Consider the following 18,356-nt stretch of genomic DNA (forward strand, 5'->3'; position numbering starts at 1 on the left):
CATTGCTAGGGTCCCCAGTTCGAGGTCGGCGGCAAGGGTCGCTGCCGATAAGAGGCCACGGAGGCGGTTGAGGAGGCAGACAAAGACTATGGTGAAGTGGGGTCCACGTCCCGCACCGTGGACAGACACCCACCCAGACCCTCCCCTATAAATTATAAGCAGAAACATATCAAAATCAGGCAACAAAAAACAATCCTGCAACCCCTGTCAAAAAATCGTTCTGCAGTCTTTGACTGTAGCTTATAGCATATTGTCTATGTTTGCGGGTTAGGCTTTTTCCTTCCTTTTTTCCTATCCTTGTGAGGACCTTTGGAACCCACCCACGCACACACACACACAGCAGCTCCTAAACCCAGGGAAAGGGCAGCAGTCTGGGGTATGAGATGGTAACCTGCTGCCTTATCTGACCTCCGAGATGCATGTTAAAAGGGGGTGTGAGGGGAGGGTGTGTGAGATCATATATACACTACATTACCGAAAGTATGTGGACACCGGCTCATCGAACATCTCATTCCAAAATCATGGGCATTATTATGGAGTTGGTCCCCCCTTTGCTGCTATATACAGCCTCCACTCTTCTGGGAAGGCTTTCCACTAGATGTCTGAACATTGCAGCGGGCATTTGTTTCTACTCAGCCACAAGAACCTTAGTGAGGTCGGCAACTGATGTTGGGCGATTAGGCTTGGCTCACAGTCGGCGTTCCAATTGATCCCAAAGGTGTTTGATGGGGTTGAGGTCAGGGCTCTGTGCATGCCAGTCAAGTTCTTCCACACTGATCTCATAAAACTATTTCTGTATGGACCTCGCTTTGTGAACGACAGAATTGTCATGCTGAAACAGGAGCAGGCCTTCCCCAAACTGTTGCCACAAAGTTGGAAGCACAAAATAATTTAGAATAAGGGTACTCAACTCAACTTTTTTTTTTACCCCTTTTTCTCCCCAATTTCGTGGTATCCAATTGTTAGTAGCTACTATCTTGTCTCATCGCTACAGATCCTGTACGGGCTCGAGAGACAGACGAAGGTTGAAAGTCATGCGTCCTCCGATACACAATCCAACCAAGCCGCACTGCTTCTTAACACAGCGCGCATCCACCCCGGAAGCCAGCTGCACCAATGTGTCGGAGGAAACACCGTGCACCTGGCAACCTTGGTTAGCACGCACTGCGCCCGGCCCACCACAGGTGTTGCTGGTGCACGATGAGACAAGGATATCCCTACCGGCCATGCCCTCCCTAACCCGGACGACGATAGGCCAATTGTGCGTCGCCCCACGGACCTCCCGGTCGCGGCCGGTTACGACAGAGCCTGGGCACGAACCCAGGGTCTCTGGTGGCACAAAAAAATATACCACGGCTGTCAGCCAAGCTGAAGTATAGTGCCCTTAACCACTGCGCCACCCGGGAGGCCAGGGTACTCAACTCTTAACCAAGAGGTCTGGAGCCTGTTGGTTTTCTGTTCTACCTGTTAATTAATTGCTGAAACCTGGTGTCGCTGGTCTAAATAAGTCCCTGATTAGAGGGGAACAATGAAAAATGCAGTGGAACTGGCTTTGAGGTGCAGAGTTGAGTTTGAGGGCTCTAGAATGTCATTGTATTGCTGTAGCGTTAAGATTTCCCTTCACAGGAACTAGCCCAAACCATGAAAAACAGCCCCAGACCACTATGCCTCCTCCACCAGACGTTACAATTGACTCTATGCATTCTGGCAGGTGGTGTTCTCCTGGCATCCGCCAAACCTAGATTTGTCCGTCAGAAAGGTGGCATCCTATGACGGTGCCACATTGAAAGTCACTGAGCTCTTCAGTAAAGACATTGTACTGCCAATGTTGGTCTATGGAGATTGTATGGCTGTGTGCTCGATTTCATACACCTGTCAGCAAGGGGTGTTGCTGAAATAGCCAAATCCACTAATTTGAAGGGGTGTCCACATACTTTTGTATATATAGTGTATGTGTGAGTGGGTGTGTGCGTGTGTGTGTGTTCTAAGTGTGTTTGTGTGTTCTTGGTCTGTGTATGTGTAAGGTGATTCTGTGAGCCAGCTGTTGTCTGGGTGCGTATGGAAATGGTAAAATCCATTATTGGTCCCTTCGCCAGAATCCCTATAGGCCACCACTCCAGACAGGTAGAGAGATTAATGTGCGAGGCTATGTGCTGTGTGTGTGTATATGTGTGTGTTTGTATGTTTTCATGCTTGCTTTCATCTGTGTGTGAGTGTGTGATTGTGTGTGTCTACATTCTTCCAATACATTCTTCTTCAGCCCTTAATCTCCTCCCTGATCATCAGTAAACCTCTGATATGAGAATCATGCAAACAAGATGGCTGATATGATCCAAATAAACAAGATGGCTGACCTTATCCAAATTAACAAGATGGCTAACCCTATCCAAATAACAAGATGGCTGATCTGATCCAAATAAACAAGACCTGAATGTGCTCTGACTCGTCCTCTATCGTGCATGCCACAGCTAATTGAGTAGAAAGAGGTTTGACCAAACTGACACTTTCATGGTTTATCATGTTATAATTAAGCAATAGGCATGAGGGGGTGTGGAATATGGCCAATATACCACAGCTAAGGGCTGTTCTTAAGCACGATGCAACGCGGATTGCCTGGATACAGCCCTTATCCAAGGTATATTGGCCATATACCACAAACCCCCAAGGTGCATTATTGCTATTATAAACTGGTTACTAGTGTAATTAGAGCAGTAAAAAAAAAATGTCATACCCGTGGTGTACGTTCTGATATACCACGGCTGTCAGCCAATCAGCATTCACTGCTCGAACCACCCAGGTTATAATTACCATTAGTAACCATTATAATTACTATTCACAAAATAATAATTCAAGGAATATTATTCTGAAGTATGAGGACTACGGTTCGTATCCATTTAAACGTAGTCAGATTTATTACAGTTACACAATAAGAATACAATTGACAAATAGTACATACCAGAAGTATTTAACCAGGTAGGCCAGATCACCTTTATTTAACCAGGTAGGCCAGATCACCTTTATTTAACCAGGTAGGCCAGTTGAGAACAAGTTCTCATTTATAACTGCGACCTGGCCAAGATAAAGCAAAGAAGTGTGACATAAACATCAATACAGAGTTACACATGGAATAAATAAACCTACAGTCAATAACACAATATAAAAGTATATGTACAGTGTGTACAAATGTAGTAAGATTAGGGAGGTAAGGCAATAAATAGGCCATAGAGGCAAAATAATTACAATTTAGCATTAACACTGGAGTGATAGAAGTGCAGATGATGATGTGCATGTGGAGATACTAGGGTGCATAAAAGCAACAACAACAAAAATAACAATATGAGGATGAGGCAGTTGGGTGTGCTATTGACAGATGGGCTGTGTACAGGTACAGTGATCGGTAAGCTGCTCTGACAGCTGATGCTTAAAGTTAGAGAGGGAGATATAAGTCTCCAGCTTCAGTGATTTTTTGCAATTCGTTCCAGTCACTGGCAGCAGAGAACTGGAAGGAAAGGCGGCCAAAGGAAGTGTTGGCATTGGGGATGACCAGTGAAATATACCTGCTGGAGCGTGTGCTACGGGTGGGTGTTGCTATGGTGACCAGTGAGCTGACATAAGGCGGGGCTTTACCTAGCAAAGACTTAGATGACCTGGATGACCTGGAGCCAGTGGTTTTGGTGCCGAATATGTAGCGAAGGCCAGCCAACGAGAGCAGTGGTGGGTAGTATATGGGGCTTTGGTGACAAAACGGATGGCACTGTGATAGACTACATCCAATTTGCTGAGTAGAGTGTTGGAAAATATTTTGTAAATGACATCGCCGAAGTCAAGGATCGGTAGGATAATCAGTTCTACGAGGGTATGTTTGGCAGCATGAGTGAAGGATGCTTTGTTGCGAAATAGGAAGCCAATTCACGATTTAAAATTGGATTGGAGATGCTTAATGTGAGTCTGGAAGGAGAGTTTACAGTCTAACCAGACACCTAGGTATTTGTAGTTGTTCAGAACCGTCCAGAGTAGTGATGCTGGTTGGGCGGGTGCGGGCAGCAATCGGTTGAAGAGCATGCATTTAGTTTTACTTGGAGTTGGAGGCCACGGAAGGAGTGTTGCATGGCATTGAAGCTTGTTTGGAGGTTTGTTAACACAGTGTGGTGGATCAGAGAATCAGCAGCAGCAGCAAGAGCGACATCATTGATATATACAGAGAAAAGAGTCGGCCCATGAATTGAACCCTGTGGCACCCCTATAGAGACTGCTAGAGGTCCAGACAACGGGCCCTCCGATTTGACACACTGAACTCTATCTGAGAAGTAGTTGGTGAACCAGGGGAGGCAGTCATTTGAGAAACCGAGGCTATTGAGTCTGCCGATAGGAATGTGGAAGCCTTGGCCAGGTTGATGAAGACGGCTGCACAGTACTGTTTTTTATCGATGGCGGTTGCCACAAGATACAAAATATCTAAAAGTCTATAGGTTATGTATAAAAACACACTATAATGTAATGGAACGCTACGCCAGGAGAATTACATTGACTCCATGAGCAAAGTGTCAACCCAGCCAAATCCCAGTATCTCATATTGTCTAATTAACATCACTTTGCATGGCACAAAACATTACAACAAAAGGCATGAAAGCAACACACGCATTCTTGGATCTAATCATCACAACTCTCATCTCAATGATAGGAGTGTGTTGCTCCCTCTTTGAACTGACCGCCTTCCGATAAACAAATTAACAATAAATCCAGCACAATGAAACATATCAACATTTATAGCTCTTTAGGAACACTTGAAACAATCCAAACATGGCAATTTAATTCACACAGTAACATTCATTCAGTCAATTTCACGTTTCATTGTGTCTTCACACCTTCAACAGTGTCCACGCTCCCAGCGTTCTGTGAGAAGGGAACGTCCCTTCCTAGAGAATACCACAGGTGTGATGGACCCCTGCGATAGCCCACAGATGGTCATCCAAACTATCTCATACAGTGCCTTGCAAAAGTATTCACCATCTTGGCATTTTTCCTATTTTGTTGCAATACAACCTGTAATTTAAATGGATTTTTATGTAGATTTCATGTAATAGACATACACAAAATAGTCCAAATTGGTGAAGTGAAATGAAGAGAATTACGTAAAAGTGGTGCGTGCATATGTATTCACCCCCTTTGCTATGAAGTCACACAATTAATTAAATAAAGTCCACCTGTGTGCAATCTAAGTGTCACATAATCTGTCACATGATCTCAGAATATGACCTGTTCTGAAAGGCCCCAGAGTCTGCAACACCACTAAGCAAGGGGCACCACCAAACAAACTGCACCATGAAGACCAAGGAGCTCTCCAAACAGGTCAGGGAGAAGTACAGATCAGGGTTGGGTTATAAAAAAATAACCAAAACTTTTAACATATATATTCTGGCACCACCAACAAACTTGCCAAGAGCCGCCCACTAAAAATCACGGACCAGGCAAGGAGGGCATTAATCAGGAAGGCAACAAAGAGACCAAAGGTAACCCTGAAGGTGCTGCAAAGCTCCACAGAGGAGATTGGAGTATCTGTCCATAGGACCACTTTAAGCCGTACAATCCATAAAGCTGGGCTTTACGGAAGAGTGGCCAGAATAAAACCATTGCTTAAAGAAAAAAATAAGCAAACACGTTTGGTGTACGCCAGAAGGCATGTGGGAGACTCCCCAAACATATGGAAGAAGCTACTCTGACTAAAATTGAGCCATCAAGGAAAACGCTATGTCTGGCACAAACCCAACACGTCACATCACCCTGAGAACACCATCCCCGCAGTGAAGCATGGTGGTGGCAGCATCATGCTGTGGGAATGTTTTTCCATCGGCAGGGACTGGGAAACTGGTCAGATTTGAAGGAATGATGGATGACACTAAATACAGGGAAATTCTTGAGGGAAATCTGTTTCAGTCTTCCAGAGATTTGAGACTGGGATGGAGGTTCACCTTCCAGCAGGACAATGACCCTAAGCATACTGGTAAAGCAACACTCAAGTGGTTTAAGGGGAAATATTTAAATGTCTTGGAATGGCCTAGTCAAAGCCCAGACCTCAATTCAATTGAGAATCTGTGGTATGACTTAAAGATTGCTGTACACCAGCGGAACCCATCCAACTTGAAGCAGTTTTGCCTTGAAGAATGGGCAAAAATCCCAGTGGCTAGATGTGCCAAGCTTATGGAGACATTCCAAGAGACTTGCAGCTGTAATTGCTGCAAAAGGTGGCTCTACAATGTATTCACTTTGGGGGGTGAATAGTATTGCACGCTCAAGTTTCTTATTTCTTGTTTGTTTCACAATAACAAATATTTTGTATCTTCAAAGTGGTAGGCATGTTGTGTAAATCAAATGATAAACACCCCAAAATCTATTTTAATTCCAGGTTGTAAGGCAACAAAATAGGAAAAATGTCAAGGGGGTGAATACTTTCGCAAAGCACTGTAAATCATGACTGAGTCATCACGCTTGACTAAGTCATCATGCTGGGCCTCAGCTCCTGCAAGTCACTAGTCGCTAGTATATCCTTTTTCCGCTACATGTCCATAGAATTAGGAATGCTGTGTTAATAGGATCTCTATGGTCGTGTCACTCCCGGTCCATGCAAGACCATATGATAATGCTGTCACTTCCCACTGGGCAAATACTGGTTGAATCAATGTTGTTTCCACCTCATTTCAACAAAACAATCTATGTGAGGACATTGAATAAAGGTGGGAAAACTGATTGGATTTTTAAAAAGTAAACGTAAGGGAGTTAGGTGAAAAGTTGTGTCCAAAAAATACCTAAATCCAATGACATGGTGACATGTTTTGCTGATTTCACGTTGAATTCATGATAGTTAACAACTCAACCAAATGTAAGTTAAAAGCAGATGTTGAAATGACGTCTGTGCCCAGTGGAATCATCATCTCAGATACAGTAATTATGTTCATTTGGCCTTGGGATTGTTTCTTTGTTGATCTGCTTGATTCAGTTGATTTCCTGGCACCGTTTCTGTTGTCTTAGTTTACACTCCCTGCTCAGAGTGGGAGGGAGAGGATTTCTATATATAGTCCAAGCTTGTGTACAATCATTTATTCAACACATTTGTTTTTCTGCAATGGGTTTGACTTGCTTGTTTTCATCCCGATATCTGTGCATGTGTAACAGTATAGCTTCCGTCCCTCTCCTCACCCCTACCTGGGCTCCTGGTTCGAGCACACATCTGCACACATCGACAACAGTCACCCTCGAAGCATCGTTACCCATCACTCCACAAAAGCCGCGGCCCTTGCAGAGCAAGGGGAACAACTACTTCAAAGTCTCAGAGCAAGTGATGTCACCGATTGAAACGCTATTAGCGCGCACCCCGCTAACTAGCTAGCCATTTCATATCGGTTACACATGTATGTCAGTATAAAAAATTATGCGGATTAACAGCTACAATTTTTTTTCTCAAAGGTACTTAAAGATTCTTGTAAATAAAGTAGTCAAAGGTTTAGTATTTGGTCTCATATGTCTAGCATATTTCAATGAAATATGAATTTGCAGTTAGTTTTGGTTGCGTTTCAGATTATGTTGTGCCCAATAGAAATTAATGGTAAATCATGTATTGTGTTATTATGGAGTCACTTGAATTGTGATTAATGATGATTTAGAAAGTTACAGAGGGTCAAAGGTCATACCTCTAACCCATGCTAACCTCTCACCATTACTAATAACAGGGGAGGTTAGCATGTCTTGGGGTTATGATCTTTTACCCTCTGTAACTTTCTCACTCATCATTATTCAGGATTCATTCAGGACATCCATAATCATGTTAGCATCCATATTAATTTGGAAGTGTTTGGAAACATATTATATTCTTATTTACAATAAAAGTGGCTCCAAAATGACACATTACATTATTTACCATTCATTTCTATTGGGCACGAAATAATCTGAAACACACCCAAGAAAAACTGCAAATGCATCCAACAAGTTTGTAGAGTCACAAGCTTAATGTAAGCATTGCGTGCTAAGAATATGGGACCAAATATTCCTAGAATCTTATGGGATGTCAATAATTGTTACCTCTACCTTGTTGATATAGTTTTGTAATACTTAGTTATAGTTAAACAAAATATCTTTCTCTGAGCAATTGTATTAGTATAAAAGCATATACTTTTTTTGAGCATACAATATAGCTCAGTATTTAAATCATATATTTTATACAGTCATTATCGCTCATCTTTATCAAGGGTGTCAATAATTTCAGACCCCACTGTATGCGTGTGTGACTGCATGGCTAAGTGTGTGTGTGTCAGCGACTAGGCCTAGCACTATACTCTTAACCCCATGTCTCGACCAATCAGGCAGCCTTGTACCACTCCAGTGCATATCTAGTTATAAGGGGAACTGTTACTGTGGGCCGAGGGGGGGGGGGGGGGGGCAGTAATAGCAGGTGCACCATGGACTCCTATATTTAGAGCTGTGTGGATAACAGGAAAAAATCCCGGTTACTGTCTGTCAAGCAGTGACTAATGATGTGAAATGGAATGTGAAATGCGTTTAAATTAATTTCAATTTGTTTACGTGACTTTGGCTTTTGTAGCGACACTGTGTAAGAGCACATATATTGTGATGCTTTGTAAGTCTCAATGGATAACAATGTCTGCTAAATTGCTAAAATGTTTATGTAAAATGTTATCTTACGAACATTTCTTTTGCTGAAGTATTTCCTAAATGTATAAGATCAATAAGATTTATATTTCACACTGCAAGGACACAGCGTAGTCATTAACTAACGGTTGTGTGTCAATACCAGTCCAAAAGGCCAAAATGCCAGTTTCAGTGTGGGTGAGCTTCTAGTGACACGTGCACTGGGGTGGGGGTCTGCTTACTCTGTGTGTGCACACATGTATCCAGGGTCAGTGAGAGTGTTAAGGACAGACAGATAGTTTTGCTATGAAGGTGTGATGAACTGGAATACCTCTCTGGCTAGAAGACAGAGCAGATTCTAAAGGTCAATAGACTGGGGGAAGTACTATAATACTACATACAGGTCTGACAGAGTGAGAGAGATGGAAGGATGTGGGAGACAGGAAATGAGAGAAATGGAATAGAAAATATTGAGAGAAAAAGTGAGAATAGGATACAGTTTGAATTTCAGAGAGTGAAAAGAGAGAAGAGAAAGAGGACAGAGATAAGCAACAATACCACGAAAGAAAGAGAGAGAGACGGTAGTGTCTTATCCCTGTCCAGGGTCACAACCGGTAGTGTCTTATCCCTGTCCAGGGTCACAACCGGACAATTGAACCTCACCATTAATTCCCAGTCACTTTGTCCATTTTCCATATCCCAAATCCCTATCCTAAAGGCCCTGTTGTCACGTTCATCGTAAGGATCGGACCAAGGCGCAGCGTGAGTAGAGTTCCACATAATTTCAATAAATCGAAACTCACTGAACTGAACTGAACTAAACATCAACCGACCGACCGACCGAACCGCTATACAAATAGTGCTGACAGGCAACAATACATACAGTGCCTTTCGAAAGTATTCGGCCCCCTTGAACTTTGCGACCTTTTGCCACATTTCAGGCTTCAAACATAAAGATATAAAACTGTATTTTTTTGTGAAGAATCAACAACAAGTGGGACACAATCATGAAGTGGAACGACATTTATTGGATATTTCAAACTTTTTTAACAAATCAAAAACTGAAAAATTGGGCGTGCTAAATTATTCAGCCCCCTTAAGTTAATACTTTGTAGCTTTTTTACTTCGTAGCTTTGTTGCTGCGATTACAGCTGTAAGTCGCTTGGGGTATGTCTCTATCAGTTTTGCACATCGAGAGACTGACATTTTTTCCCATTCCTCCTTGCAAAACAGCTCGAGCTCAGTGAGGTTGGATGGAGAGCATTTGTGAACAGCAGTTTTCAGTTCTTTCCACAGATTCTCGATTGGATTCAGGTCTGGACTTTGACTTGGCCATTCTAACACCTGGATATGTTTATTTTTGAACCATTCCATTGTAGATTTTGCTTTATGTTTTGGATCATTGTCTTGTTGGAAGACAAATCTCCGTCCCAGTCTCAGGTCTTTTGCAGACTCCATCAGGTTTTCTTCCAGAATGGTCCTGTATTTGGCTCCATCCATCTTCCCATCAATTTTAACTATCTTCCCTGTCCCTGCTGAAGAAAAGCAGGCCCAAACCATGATGCTGCCACCACCATGTTTGACAGTTGGGATGGTGTGTTCAGGGTGATGAGCTGTGTTGCTTTTATGCCAAACATAACGTTTTGCATTGTTGCCAAAAAGTTAAATTTTGGTTTCATCTGACCAGAGCACCTTCTTCCACATGTTTGGTGTGTCTCCCAGGTGGCTTGTGGCAAACTTTAAACAACACTTTTTATGGATATCTTTAAGAAATGGCTTTCTTCTTGCCACTCTTCCATAAAGGCCAGATTTGTGCAATATACGACTGATTGTTGTCCTATGGACAGAGTCTCCCACCTCAGCTGTAGATCTCTGCAGTTCATCCAGAGTGATCATGGGCCTCTTGGCTGCATCTCCGATAAGTCTTCTCCTTGTATGAGCTGAAAGTTTAGAGGGACGGCCAGGTCTTGGTAGATTTGCAGTGGTCTGATACTCCTTCCATTTCAATATTATTGCTTGCACAGTGCTCCTTGGGATGTTTAAAGCTTGGGAAATGTTTTTGTATCCAAATCCGGCTTTAAACTTCTTCACAACAGTATCTCGGACCTGCCTGGTGTGTTCCTTGTTCTTCATGATGCTCTCTGCGCTTTTAACGGACCTCTGAGACTATCACAGTGCAGGTGCATTTATACGGAGACTTGATTACACACAGGTGGATTGTATTTATCATCATTAGTCATTTAGGTCAACATTGGATCATTCAGAGATCCTCACTGAACTTCTGGAGAGAGTTTGCTGCACTGAAAGTAAAGGGGCTGAATAATTTTGCACGCCCAATTTTTCAGTTTTTGATTTGTTAAAAAAGTTTGAAATATCCAATAAATGTCGTTCCACTTCATGATTGTGTCCCACTTGTTGTTGATTCTTCACAAAAAAAAAGACAGTTTTATATCTTTATGTTTGAAGCCTGAAATGTGGCAAAAGGTCGCAAAGTTCAAGGGGGCCGAATCCTTTGCAGGGCACTGTAGACAAGATCCCACAACACAATTGAGGGAAATGGCTACATAAATATGATCCCCAATCAGAGACAACGATAAACAGCTGTCTCTGATTGGGAACCATATCAGGCCAACATAGACATACAAAAACCCCTAGACATACAAAAACCCTAGAAATAGAAAAACTAGTACCCACCCTAGTCACACCCTGACCTAACCAAAATATATAGAAAAACTGAGATATCTAAGGTCAGGGCGTGACACCTGTCCTAGCTCAGAACCCTATTCTGGTTCACCGTGCCTGTCAGAGCAGATAACCAAGGTGTGTACTTTAACCCCTGACCCCTGGTATAAGCTTCAGAGATGCTCTGTTTTCCCCCTGGTTTAAGTATGTGAGCCTAACAGTTAGTTAGTGAGGTGTGAGGTGAGGGGAATGACATTTTACCTTTATAATGATGAAAATATAATAACTTTATGTTGTATTTACACAGTAGCCTATTAAAATGTATGTTTGGCAATGGAATCAGGGCTGTTGAAAGCCCTGGATACGTTTTGTAACCTGTACTAGCTCCTGAGTCGTGCAGCAGTCTAAGGCACTGCATCTCAGTGCTAGAGCGGTCACGACAGACACCCTGGTTCGAGTCCAGGCTGTATCACAACCGGCTGTTATTGGGAGTCCCATAGAGCGGTGCACAATTGGCCTAGTGTCGTCCCGGTTTGGCCGGTGTAGGCCGTCATTGTAAATAAAAATTTGTTCTTAACTGACTTGCCTAGTTAAATAAAGGATATAATAAAAATTTGCTTTGCACTGGTGTGAGATGTGGTAAAGAGCTGATGTTAGCAAGATCTCTAACAGATCTGGGACCACTCCAGATTGATACATGTTTATTCTATGAATTGATATGCACTCTTTGTTCAACTTTGATAGGTTTCAAGTAAAGTGTGCAATGGACAGGACATTATAGATTTTTGGTAACCTCCAAAAAGTTTGGGTTTCCTGGCAGCCTGTCCCATCATAAAATATAACATCTGTGACAGGAGAGAACCATGTTCCCTACTAATGTTACGTATGCACACCACACCACTCTGATTGATACAGCAGAGAGAGGGGGAGGGAAGGAGGAAAATTGATGCAGCATAGGAGGGGTGCGGGGATCAGGTGTAGATGGTGAAGGTATTTGGGGGTTGTGGGTGAGAAGGAGAGAGGACAGGTTGTGCGTGTAGGGTTGCTGTTGCTGGCTAGCTGTGGGATGGTGTTGGAGGGGGATAGAAGACACTGGATACTGTACAGGACAAGCACTAGGTGCATTTGGAAGGCAGGAGTTTCCAGGAGAGTAATAGGGTATACTGTTCCTCTGGGCATCAGGGGTCTTTGCAAGGCAGTACAGGTCAGTAGAGGCTGGTGGGAGGAGCTACAGGAAGACGGGCTCATTGTAATGGGTGGAATGGAATTAATGGATCGGAGTCAAACGTGGTTTCCATACGTTTTAATGTGTTTGAAACCATTCTATTAATTCCATTCCAGCCATTACAATGAGCCTGTCCTCTACTCTCTTCCTGTGTTTTACACTAATTGTACTAATGGTGCCTGCACTTCTTTGAGTTTCTATGACTTCATTGGCTTGTTTTAAAGTTTCTATTTGATATTCCTTGTCTTCTGAGATGAATCGTTATGATGTGGTTGAGGATGATGATGATAATGGTGATGACGGTGACAACGACGACAATATTGATGATGTCAATCATAATTCCAGTCTGATTTCGTGTTCTATTCTCCCTGTGTTCCAGAACATCGAATTGAAGGTAGAAGTGGAGAGCTTGAAGCAAGAGTTACAGGAGAAACAAGACCTTCTTGACAAGGCTCTGTAAGTCCAGTCAGACACTTCCAGACTGACAGTTGACCATTGAATGCATTGACCAACCTCAGTCATCTGATCTGAGAATCTGACACTTTTTACGTCAAATTAAATTGCAATGTAGACTGACAGCCAACCAACAGATCAAATCAAATTGTATTGGTCACATACACATATTTAGCAGATGTTATTGCGGATGTAGCAAAATGCTTGTCCTAGCTCCAAAGGTGCAGTAGTATCTAAATCAAATCAAATCAAAATCGAATTTATTTATATAGCCCTTCGTACATCAGCTGATATCTCAAAGTGCTGTACAGAAACCCTGCCTAAAACCCCAAACAGCAAGCAATGCAGGTGTAGAAGCACGGTGGCTAGGAAAAACTCCCTAGAAATGCCAAAACCTAGGAAGAAACCTAGAGAGGAACCAGGCTATGGGTGGAGATTATAACAGAACACGGCCAAGATGTTCAAATGTTCATAAATGACCAGCATGGTCAAATAATAATAATCACAGGCATAACAGTTGAAACTGGAGCAGCAGCATGAACAGATGGACTGGGGACAGCAAGGAGTCATCATGTCAGGTAGTCCTGAGGCATGATCCTAGGGCTCAGGTCCTCCGAGAGAGAGAAAGAAAGAGAGAAATAGAGAATTAGAGAGAGTATACTTAAATTCACACAGGACACCGGATAGGACAGGAGAAGTACTCCAGATATAACAAACTGACCCTAGCCCCCCGACACATAAACTACTGCAGCATAAATACTGAAGGCTGAGACAGGAGGGGTCAGGAGACACTGTGGCCCCATCCGATGACACCCCCGGACGGGGCCAAACAGGAAGGATATAACCCCACCCACTTTGCCAAAGCACAGCCCCCACACCACTAGAGGGATATCTTCAACCACCAACTTACCATCCTGAGACAAGGCCGAGTATAGCCCACAAAGATCTCCGCCACGGCACAACCCAAGGGGAGGCATCAACCCAGACAGGAAGATCACATCAGTGACTCAACCCACTCAAGTGACGCACCCCTCGTAGGGACGGTATGAAAGAGTCCTAGTAAGCCAGTGACTCAGCCCCTGTAATAGGGTTAGAGGCAGAAAATCCCAGTGGAAAGAGGGGAACCGTACCTACCGTACTTGAGACCGTAGCGTACGTGTAGGTATGTACGGCAGGACCAAATCAGAGAGATAGGTAGGCGCAAGTCCATGTAATGCTTTGTAGGTTAGCAGTAAAATCTTGAAATCAGCCCTTGCCTTGACAGGAAGCCAGTGTAGGGAGGCTAGCACTGGAGTAATATGATATCAGGATTCTAGCAGCTGTATTTAGCACTAACTGAAGTTTATTTAGTGCTTTATCCGGGTAGCCGGAAAGTAGAGCATTGCAATAGTCTAACCTAGAAGTGACAAAAGCATGGATGAATTTTTCTGCATCATTTTTGGACAGAAAGTTTCTGATTTTTGCAATGTTACGTAGATGGAAAAAAGCTGTCCTTGAAACAGTCTTGATATGTACTTCAAAAGAGAGATCAGGATCCAGAGTAACGCCGAGGTCCTTCACAGTTTTATTTGAGACGACTGTACAACCATTAAGATTAATTGTTAGATTCAACAGACCTCTTTGTTTCTTGGGACCTAGAACAAGCATCTCTGTTTTGTCCGAGTTTAAAAGTAGACAGTTTGCAGTCATCCACTTCCTTATGTCTGAAACACATGCTTCTAGCGAGGGCAATTTTGGGGCATGTTTCATTGAAATGTACAGCTGTGTGTGATCCGCATAGCAGTGAAAGTTAACATTATGTTTTCGAATGACATCCCCAATAGGTAAAATATATAGTGAAAACAATAGTGGTCCTAAACCGGAACCTTGAAGAACACCAACATTTACAGTTGATTTGTCAGAGGACAAACCATTCACAGAGACAAACTGATATCTTTCCGACAGATAAGATCTAAACCAGGCCAGAACTTGTCCGTGTAGACCAATTTGGGTTTCCAATCTCTCCAAAAGAATGTGGTGATCGATGATATGAAAAGCAGCACTAAGGTCTAGAAGCACGAGGACAGATGCAGAGCCTCGGTCTGATGCCATTAAAAGGTAATTTAACACCTTCATAAGTGCAGTCTCAGTGCTATGATGGGGTCTAAAACCAGACTGAAGCATTTCGTATACATTGTTTGTCTTCAGGAAGGCAGTGAGTTGCTGCGCAACAGCCTTTTCTAAAAACGTTGAGAGGAATGGAAGATTCGATATAGGCCGATAGTTTTTTATATTTTCTGGGTCAAGGTTTGGCTTTTTCAAGAGAGGCTTTATTACTGCCACTTTTAGTGAGTTTGGTACACATCCGGTGGATAGAGAGCCGTTTATTATGTTCAACATAGGAGGGCCAAGCACAGGAAGCAGCTCTTTCAGTAGTTTAGCTGGAATAGGGTCCGGTATGCAGCTTGAAGGTTTCGAGGCCATGATTATTTTCATCATTGTGTCAAGAGATATAGTACTAAAACACTTGAGTGTCTCTCTTGATCCTAGGTCCTGGCAGAGTTGTGCAGACTCAGGACAACTGAGCTTTGAAGGAATACGCAGATTTAAAGAGGAGTCCGTAATTTGCTTTCTAATAATCATGATCTTTTCCTCAAAGAAGTTCATGAATTTATTACTTCTGAAGTGAAAGCCATCCTCTCTTGGGGAATGCTGCTTTTTAGTTAGCTTTGCGACAATATCAAAAAGGAATTTCGGATTGTTCTTATTTTCCTCAATTAAGTTGGAAAAATAGGGATGATTGAGCAGCAGTAAGGGCTCTTCGATACTGCATGGTACTGTCTTTCCAAGCTAGTCGGAAGACTTCCAGTTTGGTGTGGCGCCATTTCCGTTCCAATTTTCTGGAAGCTTGCTTCAGAGCTCGGGTATTTTCTGTGTTCCAGGGAGCTAGTTTCTTATGAGAAATGTTTTTAGTTTTTAGGGGTGCAACTGCATCTAGGGTATTGCGCAAGGTTAAATTGAGTTCCTCAGTTAGGTGGTTAACTGATTTTTGTCCTCTGGCATCCTTGGGTAGACAGAGGGAGTCTGGAAGGACATCGAGGAATCTTTGTGTTGTCTGTAAATTTATAGCACGACTTTTGATGTTCCTTGGTTGGGGTCTGAGCAGATTATTTGTTGAAATTGCAAACGTAATAAAATGGTGGTCCGATTTAGTTTAGTCCAGGATTAAGAGGAAAAACATTAAGATCCACAACATTTATTCCATGGGACAAAACTAGGTCCAGAGTATGACTGTGACAGTGAGTAGGTCCAGAGACATGTTGGACAAAACCCACTGAGTCGATGATGGCTCCGAAAGCCTTTTGGAGTGGGTCTGTGGACTTTTCCATGTGAATATTAAAGTCACCAAAGATTAGAATATTATCTGCTATGACTACAAGGTCCGATAGGAATTCAGGGAACTCAATGAGGAACGCTGTATATGGCCCAGGAGGCCTGTAAACAGTAGCTATAAAAAGTGATTGAGTAGGCTGCATAGATTTCATGACTAGAAGCTCAAAAGATGAAAACGTCTTTTTTTTAATTTTTTTTTTATTTGCTATCGTAAATGTTAGCAACACCTCCGCCTTTGCGGGATGCACGGGGGATATGGTCACTAGTGTAGCCAGGAGGTGAGGCCTCATTTAACACAGTAAATTCATCAGGCTTAAGCCATTTTTCAGTCAGGCCAACACATCAAGATTATGATCAGTTCATTGACTATAATTGCCTTTGAAGTAAGGGATCTAACATTAAGTAGCCCTATTTTGAGATGTGAGGTATCATGATCTCTTTCAATAATGACAGGAATGGAGGAGGTCTTTATCCTAGTGAGATTGCTAAGGCGAACACCGCCATGTTTAGTTTTACCCAACCTAGGCCGAGGCACAGACACGGTCTCAATGGGGATAGCTGAGCTGACTACACTGACTGTGCTAGTGGCAGACTCCACTATGCTGGCAGGCTGGCTAACAGCCTGCTGCCTGACCTGCACCCTATTTCATTGTGGAGCTAGAGGAGTTAGAGCCCTGTCTATGTTGGTAGATAAGATGAGAGCACCCCTCCAACTAGGATGGAGTCCATCACTCCTCAGCAGGTCAGGCTTGGTCCTGTTTGTCAGGCTTGGTCCTGCCAATTATCTACAAATTCTATATTTTGTGAGGGGCAGAAAACAGTTTTCAACCAGCGATTGAGTTGTGAGACTCAGCTCATCACTCCCCTTAACTGGGAGGGGGCCAGAGACAATTACTCGATGCCGACACATCTTTCGAGCTGATTTACACGCTGAAGCTATGTTGCGCTTGGTGATCTCTGACTGTTTCATCCTAACATCGTTGGTGCCGACGTGGATAACAATATCTCTATACTCTCTACACTCGCCAATTTTAGCTTTAGCCAGCACCATCTTCAGATTAGCCTTAAAGTCGGTAGCCCTGCCCCCTGGTAAACAGTGTATGATCGCTGGATGATTCGTTTTTAGTCTAATAATCTAACAGTTCATAACAATACACATATCTAATAGTAAAATAATGGAATTAAGAAAGATATACAGTTAAACTCGGAAGTTTACATACACCTCAGCCAAATACATTTAAACTCAGTTTTTCACAATTCCTGACATTTAATCCTAGTAAAAATTCCCAGTTTTAGGTCAGTTAGGATCACCACTTTATTTTAAGAATGTGAAATGTCAGAATAACAGTAGAGAGAATGATTTATTTCAGCTTTTATTTCTTTCATCACATTCCCAGTGGGTCAGAAGTTTACATACACTCAATTAGTATTTGGTAGTATTGCCTTTAAAATGTTTAACTTGGGTCCAATGTTTCGGGTAGCGTTCCACAAGCTTCCCACAATAATTTGGATGAATTTTGGCCCATTCCTCCTGGAATGAGCTGGTATAACTGAGTCATGTTTGTTGGCCTCCTTCCTCACACATGCTTTTTCAGTTCTGCCCACAAATTTTCTATAGGATTGAGGTCAGGGCTTTGTGATGGCCACTCCAATACCTTGACTTTGTTGTCCTTAAGCTATTTTGCCATGACTTTGGAAGTATGCTTGGGGTCATTGTCCATTTGGAAGACCCATTTGTGACCAAGCTTTAACTTCCTGACTGATGTCTTGAAATGTTGCTTCAATGTATCCACATAATTTTACTTTCTCATGATGCCATCTTTTTTGTGAAGTGCACCAGTCCCTCTTGCAGCAAAGCACCAACACAACATGATGCTGCCACTCCCATGCTTTGCGGTTGGGATGGTGTTCTTCGGCTTGCAAGCTCCCCTTTTTTCCTCCAAACATGACGATGGTCATTATGGTCAAACAGTTCTATATTTGT

General features: G+C 42.8%; 1 protein-coding gene across 2 annotated transcripts in view; it reads left to right on the top strand.

Moving 5' to 3' along the window:
- The window catches only part of LOC109874772 (myomegalin), a 109,421-nt gene that overhangs the window by 17,114 nt on the left and 73,951 nt on the right, over positions 1-18,356 (top strand). For both annotated transcript variants that reach the window (XM_031810365.1, XM_031810366.1), the window contains exon 5: positions 12,927-13,003. In XM_031810365.1, the coding sequence (XP_031666225.1) occupies positions 12,927-13,003 (77 nt within the window). The remainder of the gene's footprint in view (positions 1-12,926; positions 13,004-18,356) is intronic.

The sequence above is a fragment of the Oncorhynchus kisutch genome, linkage group LG30, assembly GCF_002021735.2.
Source record: "Oncorhynchus kisutch isolate 150728-3 linkage group LG30, Okis_V2, whole genome shotgun sequence".
Classification (NCBI taxonomy): Eukaryota; Metazoa; Chordata; class Actinopteri; order Salmoniformes; family Salmonidae; genus Oncorhynchus; species Oncorhynchus kisutch.